Here is a 13,726-nt window from a genome sequence, read left to right as displayed (position 1 = left end):
AATGTGAAAATTTTGTAATGGATTCATGACGATTTATTGATATCTTGGGTAATTCACTGTGCTAATGTCATAGTTGGCATGTTGCATCCCTGTAACAGGTGGTTGTTGATGTTCGTGTTCCAATTGTCTTCTTGCTTCTGTCTCGTAAGCAGAGAGTGGAATCGGTGGTAAGTGGTATCTTTCAACTGTTGGATATAAACTCATATTTTGTTGATCATCTTGGTATTCGAAATACTCTGTTGCTTCTTGTTCTGGTGGTGCTGAACCATCCAATGGCACCGAAACATTTTCTTCAACAGATTGCTTCATGTGATCATTGAAGGATTGAGACCGATGCATTGCTTGTTGCTGTTGAGGCATAGATTGCATTGGTTGCTGATATTGCTGGATTGAATGAATCTGTTGCTGCTCATGGCTCACCACACCATACTGCGATGGTTGCTGGTAGTAAGGAGAAACAGATTGGTTGATTTGAGAAACCTCAGTATTTACAAGGGAAGGAGACGCTGCGCTCATGAATGGTTGAGACATTGTTTGAACTTGTTGGAAATAAGCCATATGTCTCATTCTGTTTGCGACATAAAGCAAGCATTCGTAATCTAGATCAGTGGCCAAGGAGAGTTTACCCGTGACCTTGATAAAGTAGCCTACATTGACAAGCGTGCCCATCTTTTGATAAGGGAAAATGCTTTCAACACAAAAGTCTGGAACCTTGACACCCGTTTGTTGATTTAACGTTAAAGTCTTCTTTTCTTTTGCTTTCAACTCTCCGATAACAATCTTCTTAATGACGTACACGTCACTTTTGATTGGAATCTTTTGACCTGACTTTAAGCAGTCGACTCTCTGAATGAATGACATTGTACATTCCGACACTGTTTTTTGTGAAGTATTCTCCAAGGTCAATTGACCATGAAGATAGTCACCAGTGAGGAAAACTCGAGAAGGCATTTGAAGCATTGTGTTAATTTGGCCATTGGCAAACAAGAATGTCTTCACTTTTGAGTCTGTGAACGGAGTTGAGTTAGATCCCATGAAAGAAGGAGTCATTAAAGAGCCTCCAACCGGAATGGCTGCAGACGATATCAAGTCTCCTACGCTCTTGTCCGAGTTCATGCACGTACATCTTAACTCATAGTCAATTGCTGGCATTCCGTAATTACTCTTCGATCCAGTAAGGGCTGACTGATTGGTACGATAGGTTGGTGGTATAAAATCAGGTAGTTGAATTTCAAAATCGTACTTGTAAACACCAGCGGGAAGGACGGTATTCACCTGCTTTTTAAATAGACCAAAGAACTCTCGTTCTTCTTTCTTTGTGCTTCCTGTTGTTGCGATCATATTCATTGAATTTACAAAGTACCAAGGGTAGTCATGCATGAAAATTCCAAATCCCGAAAATAATAAGATTGATCAACGGGTTAATTATTAATGCACATAACATTCGATTTTGTGTGAGGAATAAATCGATACTTACCTCTACCTTCGAGTTTTGTCGAATATTCATAAAAGATACGAGTGACTCGAGTATTAGAATTTGTCTTGAGTGCTTGTTGCAAATTGGTTGTATAGTATTCGCGACCAAATACATCTATTTTGATTCCGTAAATGCCCATCTGTGATGGAAGCCTTAACTCGACATATCCGACAATTTTCTCTCCCGAAAAGTACAATTTAGTTGGAAAATAAATTAATAATTCTGCCCTTATCATTTTCAAGAGGTGGTGGTTGTGGAAGAAAAAGACTCAGTAGGAACCCAGTGTTATTGTGGCAATTATTTTTTGAAACCTAGAGTTGTTGTTTTGTGATAAAACGGATGGTTTCGGAGTTGAACACATCAGTTCTTCAAAAAGGAATTAGAATCAAACAAGAAGGATAAAATGGAAAGGGTAATGTTGGTACAAGTGGGAGAACACTCGGTCGTAGGACTTTGGAAAAGAAGGTGGTTTGGACCAAAACCAAATATCAAGCACTTTCAAAGACTGACAAGGATAAAAATATTTTGCATTAGCCGGGAGTCGAACCCGGGTCACCAGCTTGGAAGGCTGGTATGATACCGTTACACTACTAATGCTTGTTGTTTTTCTAGTTATTTATGTTTGGTGCATAATAAAATTTGATATTTATTAGACTTTGTGCCAGTGGCACGGAACAGGGCTGAGCAGTCTCCTTCGCAGGCACTCCAGGATCAGAGCGTAGAAACTTCGATACAAGCTAACGCAGCAAAGGAGAATTTCAAATCAAAAAATAATGCCATCATTCAAGACTCAATACAGTGGATACTCGGTTGAATTTTCTCCGTTTGAAGATGATAAATTGGGTGTAGCAACAAGCCAACACTTTGGAATTGCCGGACAAGGACGACAATACATTTTACAAAATGATCGGGATGCACAAACGATGAGAAAATTATACACGTTTGACACGGATGATGGGCTCTATGATTGTACATGGAATGAAGAAAATGAAAACAAATAATCAGCTGCTCAGGTGATGGCAGTATTAAAGTTTTTGATACTACCAATGCATCGGGAGGAGAAGGAGCTCCAGTGATGAATTTTGCGGAACATTCAAAGGAGGTCTATTCTGTGGACTACAATACAGTAAATAAGGATTGTTTTGTGAGTGGATCCTGGGACAATACCATTAAATTATGGAACTTACAAGCGGCAGGTGCAGGACAAACCAATGCAAGCTCTGTTGAAACGTTTGATGAACATCGTTATTGTGTATATTCAACAATTTTTTCACCAACCAATGGAGATTTATTTATGAGTTGCAGTGGAGACATGACTATGAAGATTTGGGATGTACATGACATTTCAAGCATACAAACAGCACGAGTTCACAATTATGAAGTGTTGGCATGTGACTGGAACAAGTTTAATGAACATATTGTTTGTACGGGTGCTGTCGATAAGACCATCAAGGTTTGGGATTTGAGAAATTTGAATCAACATGGAGCTGGAACTGTTGGTGGTGGTACATCATCTACTTCATCAGATTCGTCTATTTGTACTCTCTCTGGACATGGCTTTGCCGTGAGACGTGTGAAATTCTCTCCACATGATGAAAATATTATTGGAAGTGTGAGTTATGACATGTCGTTATGTATTTGGGACACCGAGCAAGGAAGCGACAATGCTCTCCTGGAGAAGTATGAACATCACTCTGAGTTTGTTATTGGATTAGATTTTAATTTGGAGATGGAAGATGAGCTGGCAAGTTGCAGTTGGGACGAGACAGTATATGTATGGATGAGAGGTGAAGAGCCAGTTCCTACGCATGAGGAAAACGAAAATGAAAATGATGAAGAAGACAATGAAATTGTTGCTCAATTTAGACAAGTATTAGGTTTAGCAAGAGGTGGAGGAGGAGTTGAAGATGAGGACGAATACGAAGACGAGGATGAAGAGGATGAGGACGAAGAATAATTTTCAACTACAACCCAGTGCTACTATTAAAAAGAATACTTTGACGCTTATTTTGGCCTGGTGGTCTTGTGAAACTTCTGATTTCTTTTTCTTAACAACCATTCCTTAATGTTCATGTAACAACAATATTTTTAAATTTTTTTTAACCAAAAGCCCACCTCTGTCACCGTCTTGTTTTTCGAGTGAAGTGCAACTCTTCCGAGACAATCGTTGATGATGAAAATTTATAATATGAAAATACCAACACTTATACATGTTTATACCCCATAAAACAAAACGCAATGATAGGCCTGACGCATTCATGAAAAGATTAGCATCTTTGGTACACTTTGACATGAATTTTGTGACATTAAATTCAACAAAACATTTATTGTTCATGGTCAGCCGAATTCTCCATGAAAATACTTCTTGCTTCACTGGCGACCGTGACCAACAGAATGGTGTTACTCTTGACCGAGCACTTCATCTTGGCATATTGTCTCTTCAATCTCTTTGCCACATCCATAGAGGGCACCCAACAATGCAAAAATTGCTTCTCCCACACATCTTCATCGTACACATTTCCAGACGAAGCAATAATGCCTGAGAGCTTCTTATAGAGCAAAAGTTGCAACATCTTGTCGGTCAACACACCATTTCCTCCAGTAAAGTCGTTAAAGTTGAAAGCTCTAGTGACAGAAACACCATACTTCTTTTGTCCAATTCGAACAAGATAGTCAGTCTTCTTACTTCCAGGATAATACTCAATTTCCATTTCAGTCTTTAAAAGCTCTGCAGAGAACATTCGTTTAACAACTTCAAAGCTCAAAGCCTCACTAAACACAGAATTACCTCCAGCATTCTCTTCACGACTTATTCTGAGAGCTCCCTCTGAAGTTCCTGACATCAACAAATCAAATTCTAATTGATTTCGAGTCTTGTTGTTTGAGTGTGCTGACGACGAAGGATTGTTGTTAAGAGCACTCAATTCCCTTCTTGCCTTATCCTTCAAGATCATTTCCTGCAAGACAAAGGTTGGCTTTTGAGATACTTCCATACTTTGATACAACTTTAACTCTTCCACGAGTTCAGTTTTCAAATAAAACGAACTCTTCTCATGTCCAATATTCAAAGAATAGACCTTTTGCTTACACTGATATTGGGACGACTTGCACGACGACAAAACGGTTTGATTCTTGTTCTCGTCGAATTGGGCAGCATTCTGATGTCTCGATAATTCTGGTGCCAATAATTGTAGTGCTTGATTCTCGCATCGGGCCAAACATGAATGCTGTTGCTTTAGAGGTTGAGTTGCCTCCTGCTCCTGCTCTGCCCTTCGTAAAGTACTCATCAAAGGCCGGGTCCTGATCCTCTCCTTTGGACTCTGACTTGGGTTCAAAGCAATGCTTGCAGGAATAGGAATAGCAGTGCTTAAAGCACGGATGATCAAAGCACTGCTTACTGGATTGTTGTTGGAAGTTGAGTCCGGACAAGTCCACTTGAAGGTTTGAAGAATTGAGCTTGTTGTTGCTGCTGAAAAGACAATTAAAACTCAACTCCTGAGAATGAACATTGCTGGAGCGAGCTAAGGGACACGACCCTAAAGGGTTGTTGCTACTGGAGGAGCTCAAAACGAGAGAAGAGTTGTTGGAAGAATTGCTACTAGAGAAAGTCATGATGATAATTTGGAGTGGGTTGATAATGATAACGATATGGGTAACAGTAGATGATAATAATTGTAAGAGTGGTGGTGATGATGATGAATGGTCGAGCTGAACGAATTAGCGTGAATATATTGCGTGCTGTGTTTACAGTATGTAATAATAATACTACTGATGATCTTGCGAGGATGATGATTCTTGGAATCACAAAGAAGTAAATACAAGGTTTTTTTCTTGTCGAGGAAGAGTAGAGAACTTGTGCGTTTATGAAATTGCTCTTTTAAATCTAAAAATAATGGATCCCAAGTTTACAACAACACACAAGATAACCATCTCGCCTTAACTTTACACAATTCAAGATCAAAAGGTGAATTCGTTTAATGCCAGAAGTTGAATTTCTCAAGTTGCAATCGCAGTACATGAACTCTGAGGTTCAATGATTTGATTTTCAATGTGTCAAACTAAAAAATGTACCAAGACGAAATTCCAGCTCTCGTTCTCGACAATGGTTCATGTTTTTCAAGAGCTGGTTTTGCAGGAGACGAAGCACCTCGATTCATCATTCCCTCTCTCCTTGGCACTCGAAAAAAAACACTTTCCAAACAACCTTTGAATCCACCAACTGATATTTATATTGGAGATGAAGCCTCTTCTCAAAAACAACTCCTAGATCTACACCGACCCATTCAACGAGGCCACATTACGAATTGGGATCATATGGAACAATTCTGGCATTATCAATTTCATCATGTTTTAAAAACTTCTCCGGAGCATCCTGCTGTTCTTCTCTCCGACTGCATCACTTCAACTGCTGCTACAACGGGTAAGAATACAGAGAGAGAACGAACTTCTCAAGTCATGTTTGAGAAGTTCTCAGTTCAGAGTCTGTGCATAGCCTCGAGTGCATGTTTATCCATGTTCGGAGGAGGAAGAGGTTCGGGTGTCGTGTTGGAATGTGGCTATGAAGTTTCACATGCAGTGCCCATGTTTGAAGGAGTGATAGCAAAACCTCTACCCACGAGCTCAAGCACGACGACGATTCGAACACTTGAAATTGGTGGTCTTCATTTGGATCAATACTTGTTAAAATTATTAAGGCTCAAGTTGGAGGAGACAAATATGCTTCATTCGAGTTCCATGCAGCTGCTACCAGAGCTTGTCATGTCTATGAAGGAAGAACTTGCTCGTGTGACGTATTTACAAGGAGGAGAGTCGTCTCTAAAGAGTGAGAAAAAGCCAATATTTGAATTGCCAGATGGAAACACTATTGAAATTGAGAAGGAACGATATGAATGTGTGGAACCATTATTTAATCCTAAATTATTAGGTGGAGAATATTGTGACAACACCTCTGAAGTTGGTGGTATTCAAGACATGTTATTCAACTCGATTACATCAACGAATTATGAGGAACGATATTATTATTATCGACATATTCTTTTGAGTGGCGGAACAACATTATTACCTGGCTTTGCAGAAAGAATCAAAGAGGAAATTCGAGAAAGCGCACCATCCGCATTTAGTATTCATGTTTCTGCGTATCCTGAGCGTAAACTTTTATCGTGGATTGGTGGATCTGTGTTGGCAAGTATGTCCGTTTTTAATGATAAAAGTGTCTCTAAAAGCGAATTCGAAGAGGAAGGTCCAAGAGTGACACAACGAAAATTCACAAATTGAAATTGTTTTCCGTCATGTAAATGAAGACAGCTATGTTTTATTTCTTCTTTCTTTGGTGCTGATTCGATTTGTTGTTGGATGTTGAACTTTTAGGTTTCGAAATTTCTGTTCTGGTGGATGACGAATTCACCGTCACTGGCTGTGCAAGCGTTCCGTTCGAATGCACTTCTTTAGTAGGCATCACTTGAACATTATTCTGAGAGGTGGTTGACATGGGTTGAGATTCAGAAGTTTTTTCAATATTCAACGGCTTTGCCCAAGCAGAAGACACGGTGGTAGAAGCAGATTTACCTGCTGGATTCACTACAGGTTGAGTGTTATTTTCTTGACAAGTAGTAGGAGATTGCAATTGCACCGATGGAACGTCTTGGTTGGCGGCATTGAGACGCATCATGGGGTCGTGAGGTTTTGAATTCAATACCTGAGAAGAAGGTATTGTCATCATTAAGGGAGGTTGAAGGTGTGGTGGTATCATCATTTGAGGATGATGATGGTGCGGAGGAGGAGGAGGCAGGATCATATAAGGTGAGGATTGAACACCAGCCTCCATGTTACCACTCGTTGGAAAGGATGGATGAACAGCATTCATCATGGGAAGAGTGGGTGGACCCATCATCATCATCATTGGATGTCCTCCATACGATGGTTGTGGTTGTGGTTGTGGTGGTTGAAAAGGACCTGACGATGGCATGACCATCATGGGAATGAAAGGATTCCATCCAACAACTGGCATGGATGAATGAGAAGAGACATCCTTGTTGTGTTCCATGACTTGAGAAGGAGGTTCAATGGATTCTACTGCATCATTCGAATGGGTGGTCGTGTTCGTGTCGCCTTTTGCTGCTGCTGCCTGAATGGTTGTTGATGTCTCGTTCTGGCTCGTCTTGAACAACTTGTCCTTCTTCGTCGACTTTTTGTTGGTCGTACTCTTCTTGTTGCTCGTCTTGTTGTTCAGAGTTGAAACATCGACTGTGAGGGAATGACTTTGAGTAATGACCATTTGAGAATTGGATGGAGTCATGGAACAAGAAGAGGAATTTGAAGAAGAAGAGGTTCATCATCTCAGCACTGCTACTCGTTTGCTCGGTCTGAGTGGTAGTACTTGTCGTTTCAGTCAAATTCGCCGAATTCAAAATTTCAGACCAATTTTTCTTCTCATTGAGCCATGCATTTGCTGGTGGTGGAGCGAGTAGAGGCAGCTCTCCGACAAGTTCAGTATTGTGGTTGGGATTGGAATTTCCTGGAGCATTGGAAATTTCTAGAGTGTGAGGTTCTAACGTATTGGTAGTAGTAGTAGTAGGAGGAGTAGCAGTAGAAGTATTGGTGCTTGATTTTTGTTTGGACAATTCTGGAAAATCATTGGGATTATTGAGATCATAGGCGGTTTGATGTTGAGAAAGTAATTCTTTCACTTTTTGTAAGGATTTAGTTTCCATCTTTTCCAAATCATCCAACCAAGCATCGTATTCAACATTCTTGAAACATCCTGGTTTTTTAGTAAATAAATCCGTCTTGAAAGAAGCCATACACGTCTCGTAGAACAAGTCTTGCATGAGAATATTGTTCATAAATTCATTGATAGGATATACTGAATCATAATGACTACCATAGAGAAATGCTAACTTGATTTCTCTTCTCTTTTTTGGTAGAATTTTCTCATTCTTCTTGGATCTCATCCAATCAGACAAGGAACTGCCTGAGGTGGTCCATTGATTGGTTTGATTTGATTCAATACTCGTCATGATCATGTGATTTCCATGTTGTGCTACGACTCCATTCATATCATATACAGTAATATTGACATGATACAGGCTTGAAAGAGCTTCCAATTCTAATTGAGAGCCCCAAGAGTATGGTTTGGCCATATGCTTTAAATACGATTCAAAATCCATTTCTACGACAAAATTCATGAAAAAGTCCTCGTGTTCTTTCATGTATTGAACACATGCTTCCGAACTTGTTCTTGGTAAATTTGTGTTCCGAAATATAAATCCGAAAAAGCTCTAAATAAACAAGCACCATCTTTTGCTATGGGTTTTCTCTTTAAATTTAATTTTGAGAAGAGTTGATCCATTTGTTGCTCTTCCAATAAGAGTTTTTGAATCTCTTGAGCAGTGAGTGACTGCTTGACATTGGATCCCGAAGTCAACTGATGAGTCTTCGAGGATGATGATTTCTTCTTGTGATGACCATGCTTTTTGGGTTGCGTCATTTTTTTTTTGAAACAACAACGCAAAGCTTGTAATTCCATATCGAAAATGAAGATGACGAATAAGAGTGTTGTACCATTGACATTGAACTTCAAATGCAAGGTTGAAAATAACGTAATGTTTAAGAAAACATCCTCACATGAATCTCTATTGAGATCTGGTTTGGTTACAATCATCTTTTTTTTATACTCTCTTATTTGGTTTAATCTTCATGTATTTCATGTATTCGCAAACTTGTTGGGGCACTTCTTTCAAGGTCTCACGAGCTAGATTGATATAATTTTGAGAGTTGTATTTACGGAAGGGAACAAATTGAACAATATCACGGAAAGCAACTTCAGAACCAGATTGTAATCTTCTATCATCACCATCCAAAGTTTCCATGGAACCAAAATCTGCGCTTCCAACTCCCACAATGACAATGGACATTGGATATCTAGATGCAGAAATGATAGCCTTAACAGTGTCTGGCATGTCAGTAATTACACCATCAGTAATAATTAATAGTATCAGTATTTTTGATTTTGTTGGCTGAGCTCAATGGAGGCTTGGAAGCAAGAGTGACAGCTGTTTGAATAGTTGGTGCAAAATTAGTAGGGCCATACAACTCTTCACATTTGAACAATCGTTATTAATCATCATTGGAATCCAACATTCAAAATGGAAATTTAAAATATTTCAAATTGTCATCACGCTCGATCCAAAAAAACATACCAACAGTATTCAAAGCTTGTCTATAATCACGTAAAATGCCATCAACTCCAACTGAATTTGGATTGCTTGGATTTCCATTGAGGGCAAAGCAATGAGAAACTTGACCAGTTGGCATTTTAGCTCCAAACCCAAAAGCTATGAAATATTTGTTATTAAATATTAGTGAGATTGAAGCAACAAGAATAACATACATGGGAAGAGCTTATCACTATCATAATATGCTAAAATATCTCCAATAGCTTTGATTGCCATCTCGTATTCATTAAACTTTCCACCTGCATGCAAACTATTAGGGTCGTTTGGATTTCCTAAAATATTGAAATTAGACCATGTTACAAAAAATGCATTCTTGCATTGTGACTTACCATTACTAGCTGTAAAATCAATGGAAACCAAAAGGGAAATTTCCAAACCACCTCCTAAATAATCCAAAAATGTGTATTCTTCCTCTGGTTCAGTGAACGATATTTTTCTTACTGAAATTTTACCAGTGGTCTTTGCAGGTTTCTTTTTCTTGGAAAAGCTTCCATCATCAATAATGTTGAGTGCAGTTCTATTGGTTTCAGCTTGTTTCAATTGTTGGAAAGTGAAATCAACGCTTCCAATCTGTGGATTTGTGTGAACGAAAATGTTAAAATTTCATGATTGATTGAAACATGTATGATTAACTACAACATTGTTCAATGCGAATATAATACTCACAAAATCAGGATCAGAATGTTTGTCCCAGTCAAAGACTTGAATTCTTAATGGAAGATTTTCATTTCCATTACATAACTTTTGCATTGGTAAAGTAAACCCTTTCCAGTGAGGATTCAAATTATTCATGATGGTTTCAGATTTGTAAATGTCCACATATTCGTTACCCATCATTTTGGAAAGAATGAAATATCTATTGTGATTTCAATTTTCGAATATTTCGTCATGAAATGTGACACAATATTCAACACTTACGGATCACCTGTGAATGCAATAATATATTGAGATGGAACACACGAGACTCTACCACTTACTTTTTCCAAATAAATCCTTCTTTGCTAAATCTTTACCATCTAATTCAAGATTTACTAATAAATCTTTGACTTTAGATTTTTGCTCACTTCTAATAGTGATAGTTCCACCATTTCCGTGCTTAGCTAACAGTGTTTTTGTGACAGCTCCTCCTGGACCACAAACAATCTCGCTCAATTTCACTTCACAACTTCCCAAAAAGTCATCATCACTCAAATCAACAGTGGCATTGTCAATATCATAGAGAAGGAATTTGAGTGGTTGAATTTCTTCAAATTTATAAGTGACAATGAATGTCTTGGTAAATTTGGGATTTACTGTTCAAAGTCATAATAATAATTGTGTTCATATAAAATATAATCACATTCCATTTGTGATGAACATGTTATAAATATAAATTCCGAAAAGTATTAAATCATTGTTGATCCAAATGACATGATCCATGATTACAAAACAAAAACTATATAACATACAATTATCTTTCTGTACTTCCGTTCTTCCCAAATCTTGCCAATAAAAATCTCCATTCAATTGTCTCTCACCAATTTTCACGACACAGCACGGATCCGACTTGGACAACAAATCCTTATTCTGCAAATTATTGCAAGAAATGTAGAGCTCTACTTTAGTTTCAAGTGCTGGATTGCTCCCGAGAGAGAGTCCAGCCATTTGATTTTGTACTGAACTGACGTTTGGATTGTACATGTGAGTGACGATGACGGGACAATATAATCAAAACTTATTTTTTTTTGTTGTTATCGTGAAAAACGATGTTTTATTTCTTCACAGGAATCATCAGCTCGCATCGAGATCAGATCAAGACTTGATGAGAAGAAAACACGAAAGTGGCTCAGAGCGCCCTGGATGCAAAGTGGCTCAGAGCGCCTCTCTCGAAAAAATGTCATCTTTTTTGAAAGCAAGTATTATCCGTCATCATCCTGTTCATTATGGTGTGAAAACGGAACAGCATTGTTTCAACACCAACAACGACAATTAACATTTTCCGGAACGTCCTTGTTTGTCCAACACAAAATTAGCATGATGAATAATACTCTAGGTTCTTTTCATTTAATCGGAACGTTGCAACATTCAAAACGAAATTATTCAACAACCACGAATCAACATCATCAAACGAAGGACATTGGCCACATTCCATCCTCGACGCAAATCCAAAAAAAGGAGCTTCCTCTTTCACATTTAAGAGTTTTGGATTTATCTCGAGTGTTGGCTGGTCCCTATTGCACTCAATTATTATCTGACTTGGGAGCCACGGTCATTAAAATTGAGCCACCAAAAGTTGGAGATGATACACGTTCATGGGGACCTCCTTTTATGAGAGTCGAGGGTGAGGGAAATTTACACGAGAATCAAAGCGGGTATTTTCAATGTGCCAATCGAGGAAAGAAGTCAGTTACTGTGAATTTAAAATCGAAAAATGGTCAACAGATTTTACACAAATTAGTAGCAAATTGTGACATTTTAATTGAAAACTTTAAGGTTGGATCTTTGGAAAAATTTGGATTGGATTACAAATCTGCAAAAGCAATTAATCCCGATATTATTTATTGCTCAATTACTGGCTTTGGTCAGGATAGCTCAAAATCACATTTACCAGGATATGATTTTGTCATGCAGGCAATGAGTGGAGTAAGTGGAGTTGGAGAGCTTTCTGCTGAATTATTAACTGTTAATGAATTTGCTGATTGATGAATGTAATATGAATTTACTGAACTATTAGGTCATGTCTATTACAGGTGATCAAAACACTTCTCCATTTAAAGTTGGAGTTGCCATCACAGATGTTATTACTGGAATGGTATGTAGTTGATACAAAATGTGAGCTGTTTGTAGCATGAAATAACTCAACCTTGTGCTTCCATTTAATGGCAAATAACTCAATCTTGTTTCCATTTCTCTCGATACTAGTATGCTGCAGTTGGAATTTTGTCCAAAGTCATTGAAAAACAACGAAACCTTTCCAATGAAGAGAAGGCAGAAAATTCCATTTCAACCAATGACTGGATTGATTTGTCTCTTCTCGATTGCAACATTGCCTACTTGGTGAATCAAGCGACCAACTATCTTCAAACGAATAACTCACCGAAACGAATTGGAAATCGTCATCCCAATATTGCTCCATACGACTTGATTAAATGCAAGAATGGTGACATTGTCGTGGCTGTTGGTAATGACGCTCAATTTCAACGATTTATTTCAGTCATTTCTAGCAAAATACCTCTCTCCGCTCCATTCAAAGATCTTGACAAGTTTACCACCAATGCACAACGAGTGGCCAATCGAAAACAATTGTTGGAACAAATTGAAGCGATTACCACTCAATACTTTACTAAGGAAGACCTTATTAATGAATTGAACAAGCAAGAAGTGCCATGTGGATCTGTAAATACAGTAGGAGAAGCACTCTCCGATGCACAAATTACTGAGCGCAATATGATTTGGACGTTTGACCAACAGGAAGGGAAGAGCGATGAGGAAATTCAAAAGTATCATCATGACCAACCACAAACAGGTGTGAGGACAATTGGAAATCCCCTCAGATTCATCAATGAAGAGCACAAAGTATTGAATTTGAAGCAATACACGACTCGACCACCCATCTTGTCAGAACACACCGAAGAGATTTTGAAAGAGATTATTGGAGCAAGCGATGAGGAGATTCAAGCATGGAGAAAGGAAGGAACAATTTGAATGACAGCAAAGTTCTAGATAGATACTGTTTTAATGCCTTCGACTTGTACACTGGTTTACAATCAACTAAAACTCTTTCTTCAATTACAATAATTTCATCATCCCAATACAACACTCCAACCAATACATTTTACTCTCTTAATGCCCCTCCACGATTAAGCGCATGCGGTTGCACCTTTAGGTCGTTTATTGTTCATCCACTCCTGGAGGTTGTTCTGATGCTTTTCCAAATGCGTGCGCTAAAATTTTATTTGAACACAAAACAAAAAACAAGAGACGATTTTCCAAAACTTGATAAATCGTTCATCGCACCTGTTCACTTTTCTTCCGA

General features: G+C 38.4%; 9 protein-coding genes across 9 annotated transcripts; 3 read left to right on the top strand and 6 right to left on the bottom strand.

The window, feature by feature from the left end:
* Positions 1-33: 33 nt before the first annotated feature.
* On the bottom strand, positions 34-1,712 carry C9374_001434 (uncharacterized protein; the record flags this gene model as incomplete). Its single annotated transcript, XM_044690314.1, has 2 exons — positions 34-1,325; positions 1,478-1,712. 2 exons carry the CDS (start codon positions 1,710-1,712, stop codon positions 34-36), a joined length of 1,527 nt encoding a protein of 508 aa, XP_044551832.1.
* Positions 1,713-2,250: 538 nt separating this feature from the next.
* On the top strand, positions 2,251-3,434 carry C9374_001433 (Peroxin 7 (Pex7), putative; the record flags this gene model as incomplete). The annotated part of the gene is made up of 2 exons (XM_044690303.1): positions 2,251-2,446; positions 2,491-3,434. 2 exons carry the CDS (start codon positions 2,251-2,253, stop codon positions 3,432-3,434), a joined length of 1,140 nt encoding a protein of 379 aa, XP_044551831.1.
* Positions 3,435-3,801: 367 nt separating this feature from the next.
* Positions 3,802-4,764, bottom strand: C9374_001432 (uncharacterized protein; the record flags this gene model as incomplete). The annotated part of the gene is made up of 1 exon (XM_044690292.1): positions 3,802-4,764. One exon carries the CDS (start codon positions 4,762-4,764, stop codon positions 3,802-3,804), a length of 963 nt encoding a protein of 320 aa, XP_044551830.1.
* Positions 4,765-5,542: 778 nt separating this feature from the next.
* On the top strand, positions 5,543-6,751 carry C9374_001431 (uncharacterized protein; the record flags this gene model as incomplete). The annotated part of the gene is made up of 1 exon (XM_044690281.1): positions 5,543-6,751. The coding sequence occupies one exon, from the start codon at positions 5,543-5,545 to the stop codon at positions 6,749-6,751; it is 1,209 nt and encodes a 402-aa protein (XP_044551829.1).
* Positions 6,752-6,788: 37 nt separating this feature from the next.
* C9374_001430 (uncharacterized protein) lies at positions 6,789-8,643 on the bottom strand (the record flags this gene model as incomplete). The annotated part of the gene is made up of 2 exons (XM_044690270.1): positions 6,789-7,720; positions 7,827-8,643. The coding sequence occupies 2 exons, from the start codon at positions 8,641-8,643 to the stop codon at positions 6,789-6,791; spliced, it is 1,749 nt and encodes a 582-aa protein (XP_044551828.1).
* Positions 8,644-8,681: 38 nt separating this feature from the next.
* C9374_001429 (uncharacterized protein) lies at positions 8,682-8,963 on the bottom strand (the record flags this gene model as incomplete). Its single annotated transcript, XM_044690258.1, has 1 exon — positions 8,682-8,963. The coding sequence occupies one exon, from the start codon at positions 8,961-8,963 to the stop codon at positions 8,682-8,684; it is 282 nt and encodes a 93-aa protein (XP_044551827.1).
* A 181-nt stretch (positions 8,964-9,144) lies between these two features.
* Positions 9,145-9,435, bottom strand: C9374_001428 (uncharacterized protein; the record flags this gene model as incomplete). Its single annotated transcript, XM_044690247.1, has 1 exon — positions 9,145-9,435. One exon carries the CDS (start codon positions 9,433-9,435, stop codon positions 9,145-9,147), a length of 291 nt encoding a protein of 96 aa, XP_044551826.1.
* Positions 9,436-9,451: 16 nt separating this feature from the next.
* On the bottom strand, positions 9,452-11,355 carry C9374_001427 (uncharacterized protein; the record flags this gene model as incomplete). Its single annotated transcript, XM_044690236.1, has 8 exons — positions 9,452-9,570; positions 9,676-9,810; positions 9,867-9,983; positions 10,041-10,281; positions 10,378-10,567; positions 10,630-10,636; positions 10,689-11,003; positions 11,160-11,355. 8 exons carry the CDS (start codon positions 11,353-11,355, stop codon positions 9,452-9,454), a joined length of 1,320 nt encoding a protein of 439 aa, XP_044551825.1.
* Positions 11,356-11,724: 369 nt separating this feature from the next.
* On the top strand, positions 11,725-13,395 carry C9374_001426 (uncharacterized protein; the record flags this gene model as incomplete). Its single annotated transcript, XM_044690225.1, has 3 exons — positions 11,725-12,333; positions 12,425-12,502; positions 12,613-13,395. 3 exons carry the CDS (start codon positions 11,725-11,727, stop codon positions 13,393-13,395), a joined length of 1,470 nt encoding a protein of 489 aa, XP_044551824.1.
* Between the last annotated feature and the right edge of the window lie 331 nt (positions 13,396-13,726).

Source organism: Naegleria lovaniensis (assembly GCF_003324165.1).
Source record: "Naegleria lovaniensis strain ATCC 30569 chromosome Unknown tig012, whole genome shotgun sequence".
Taxonomy (NCBI): domain Eukaryota; phylum Heterolobosea; class Eutetramitea; order Acrasida; family Naegleriidae; genus Naegleria; species Naegleria lovaniensis.
This window is presented reverse-complemented; position numbering and strand designations above follow the sequence as displayed.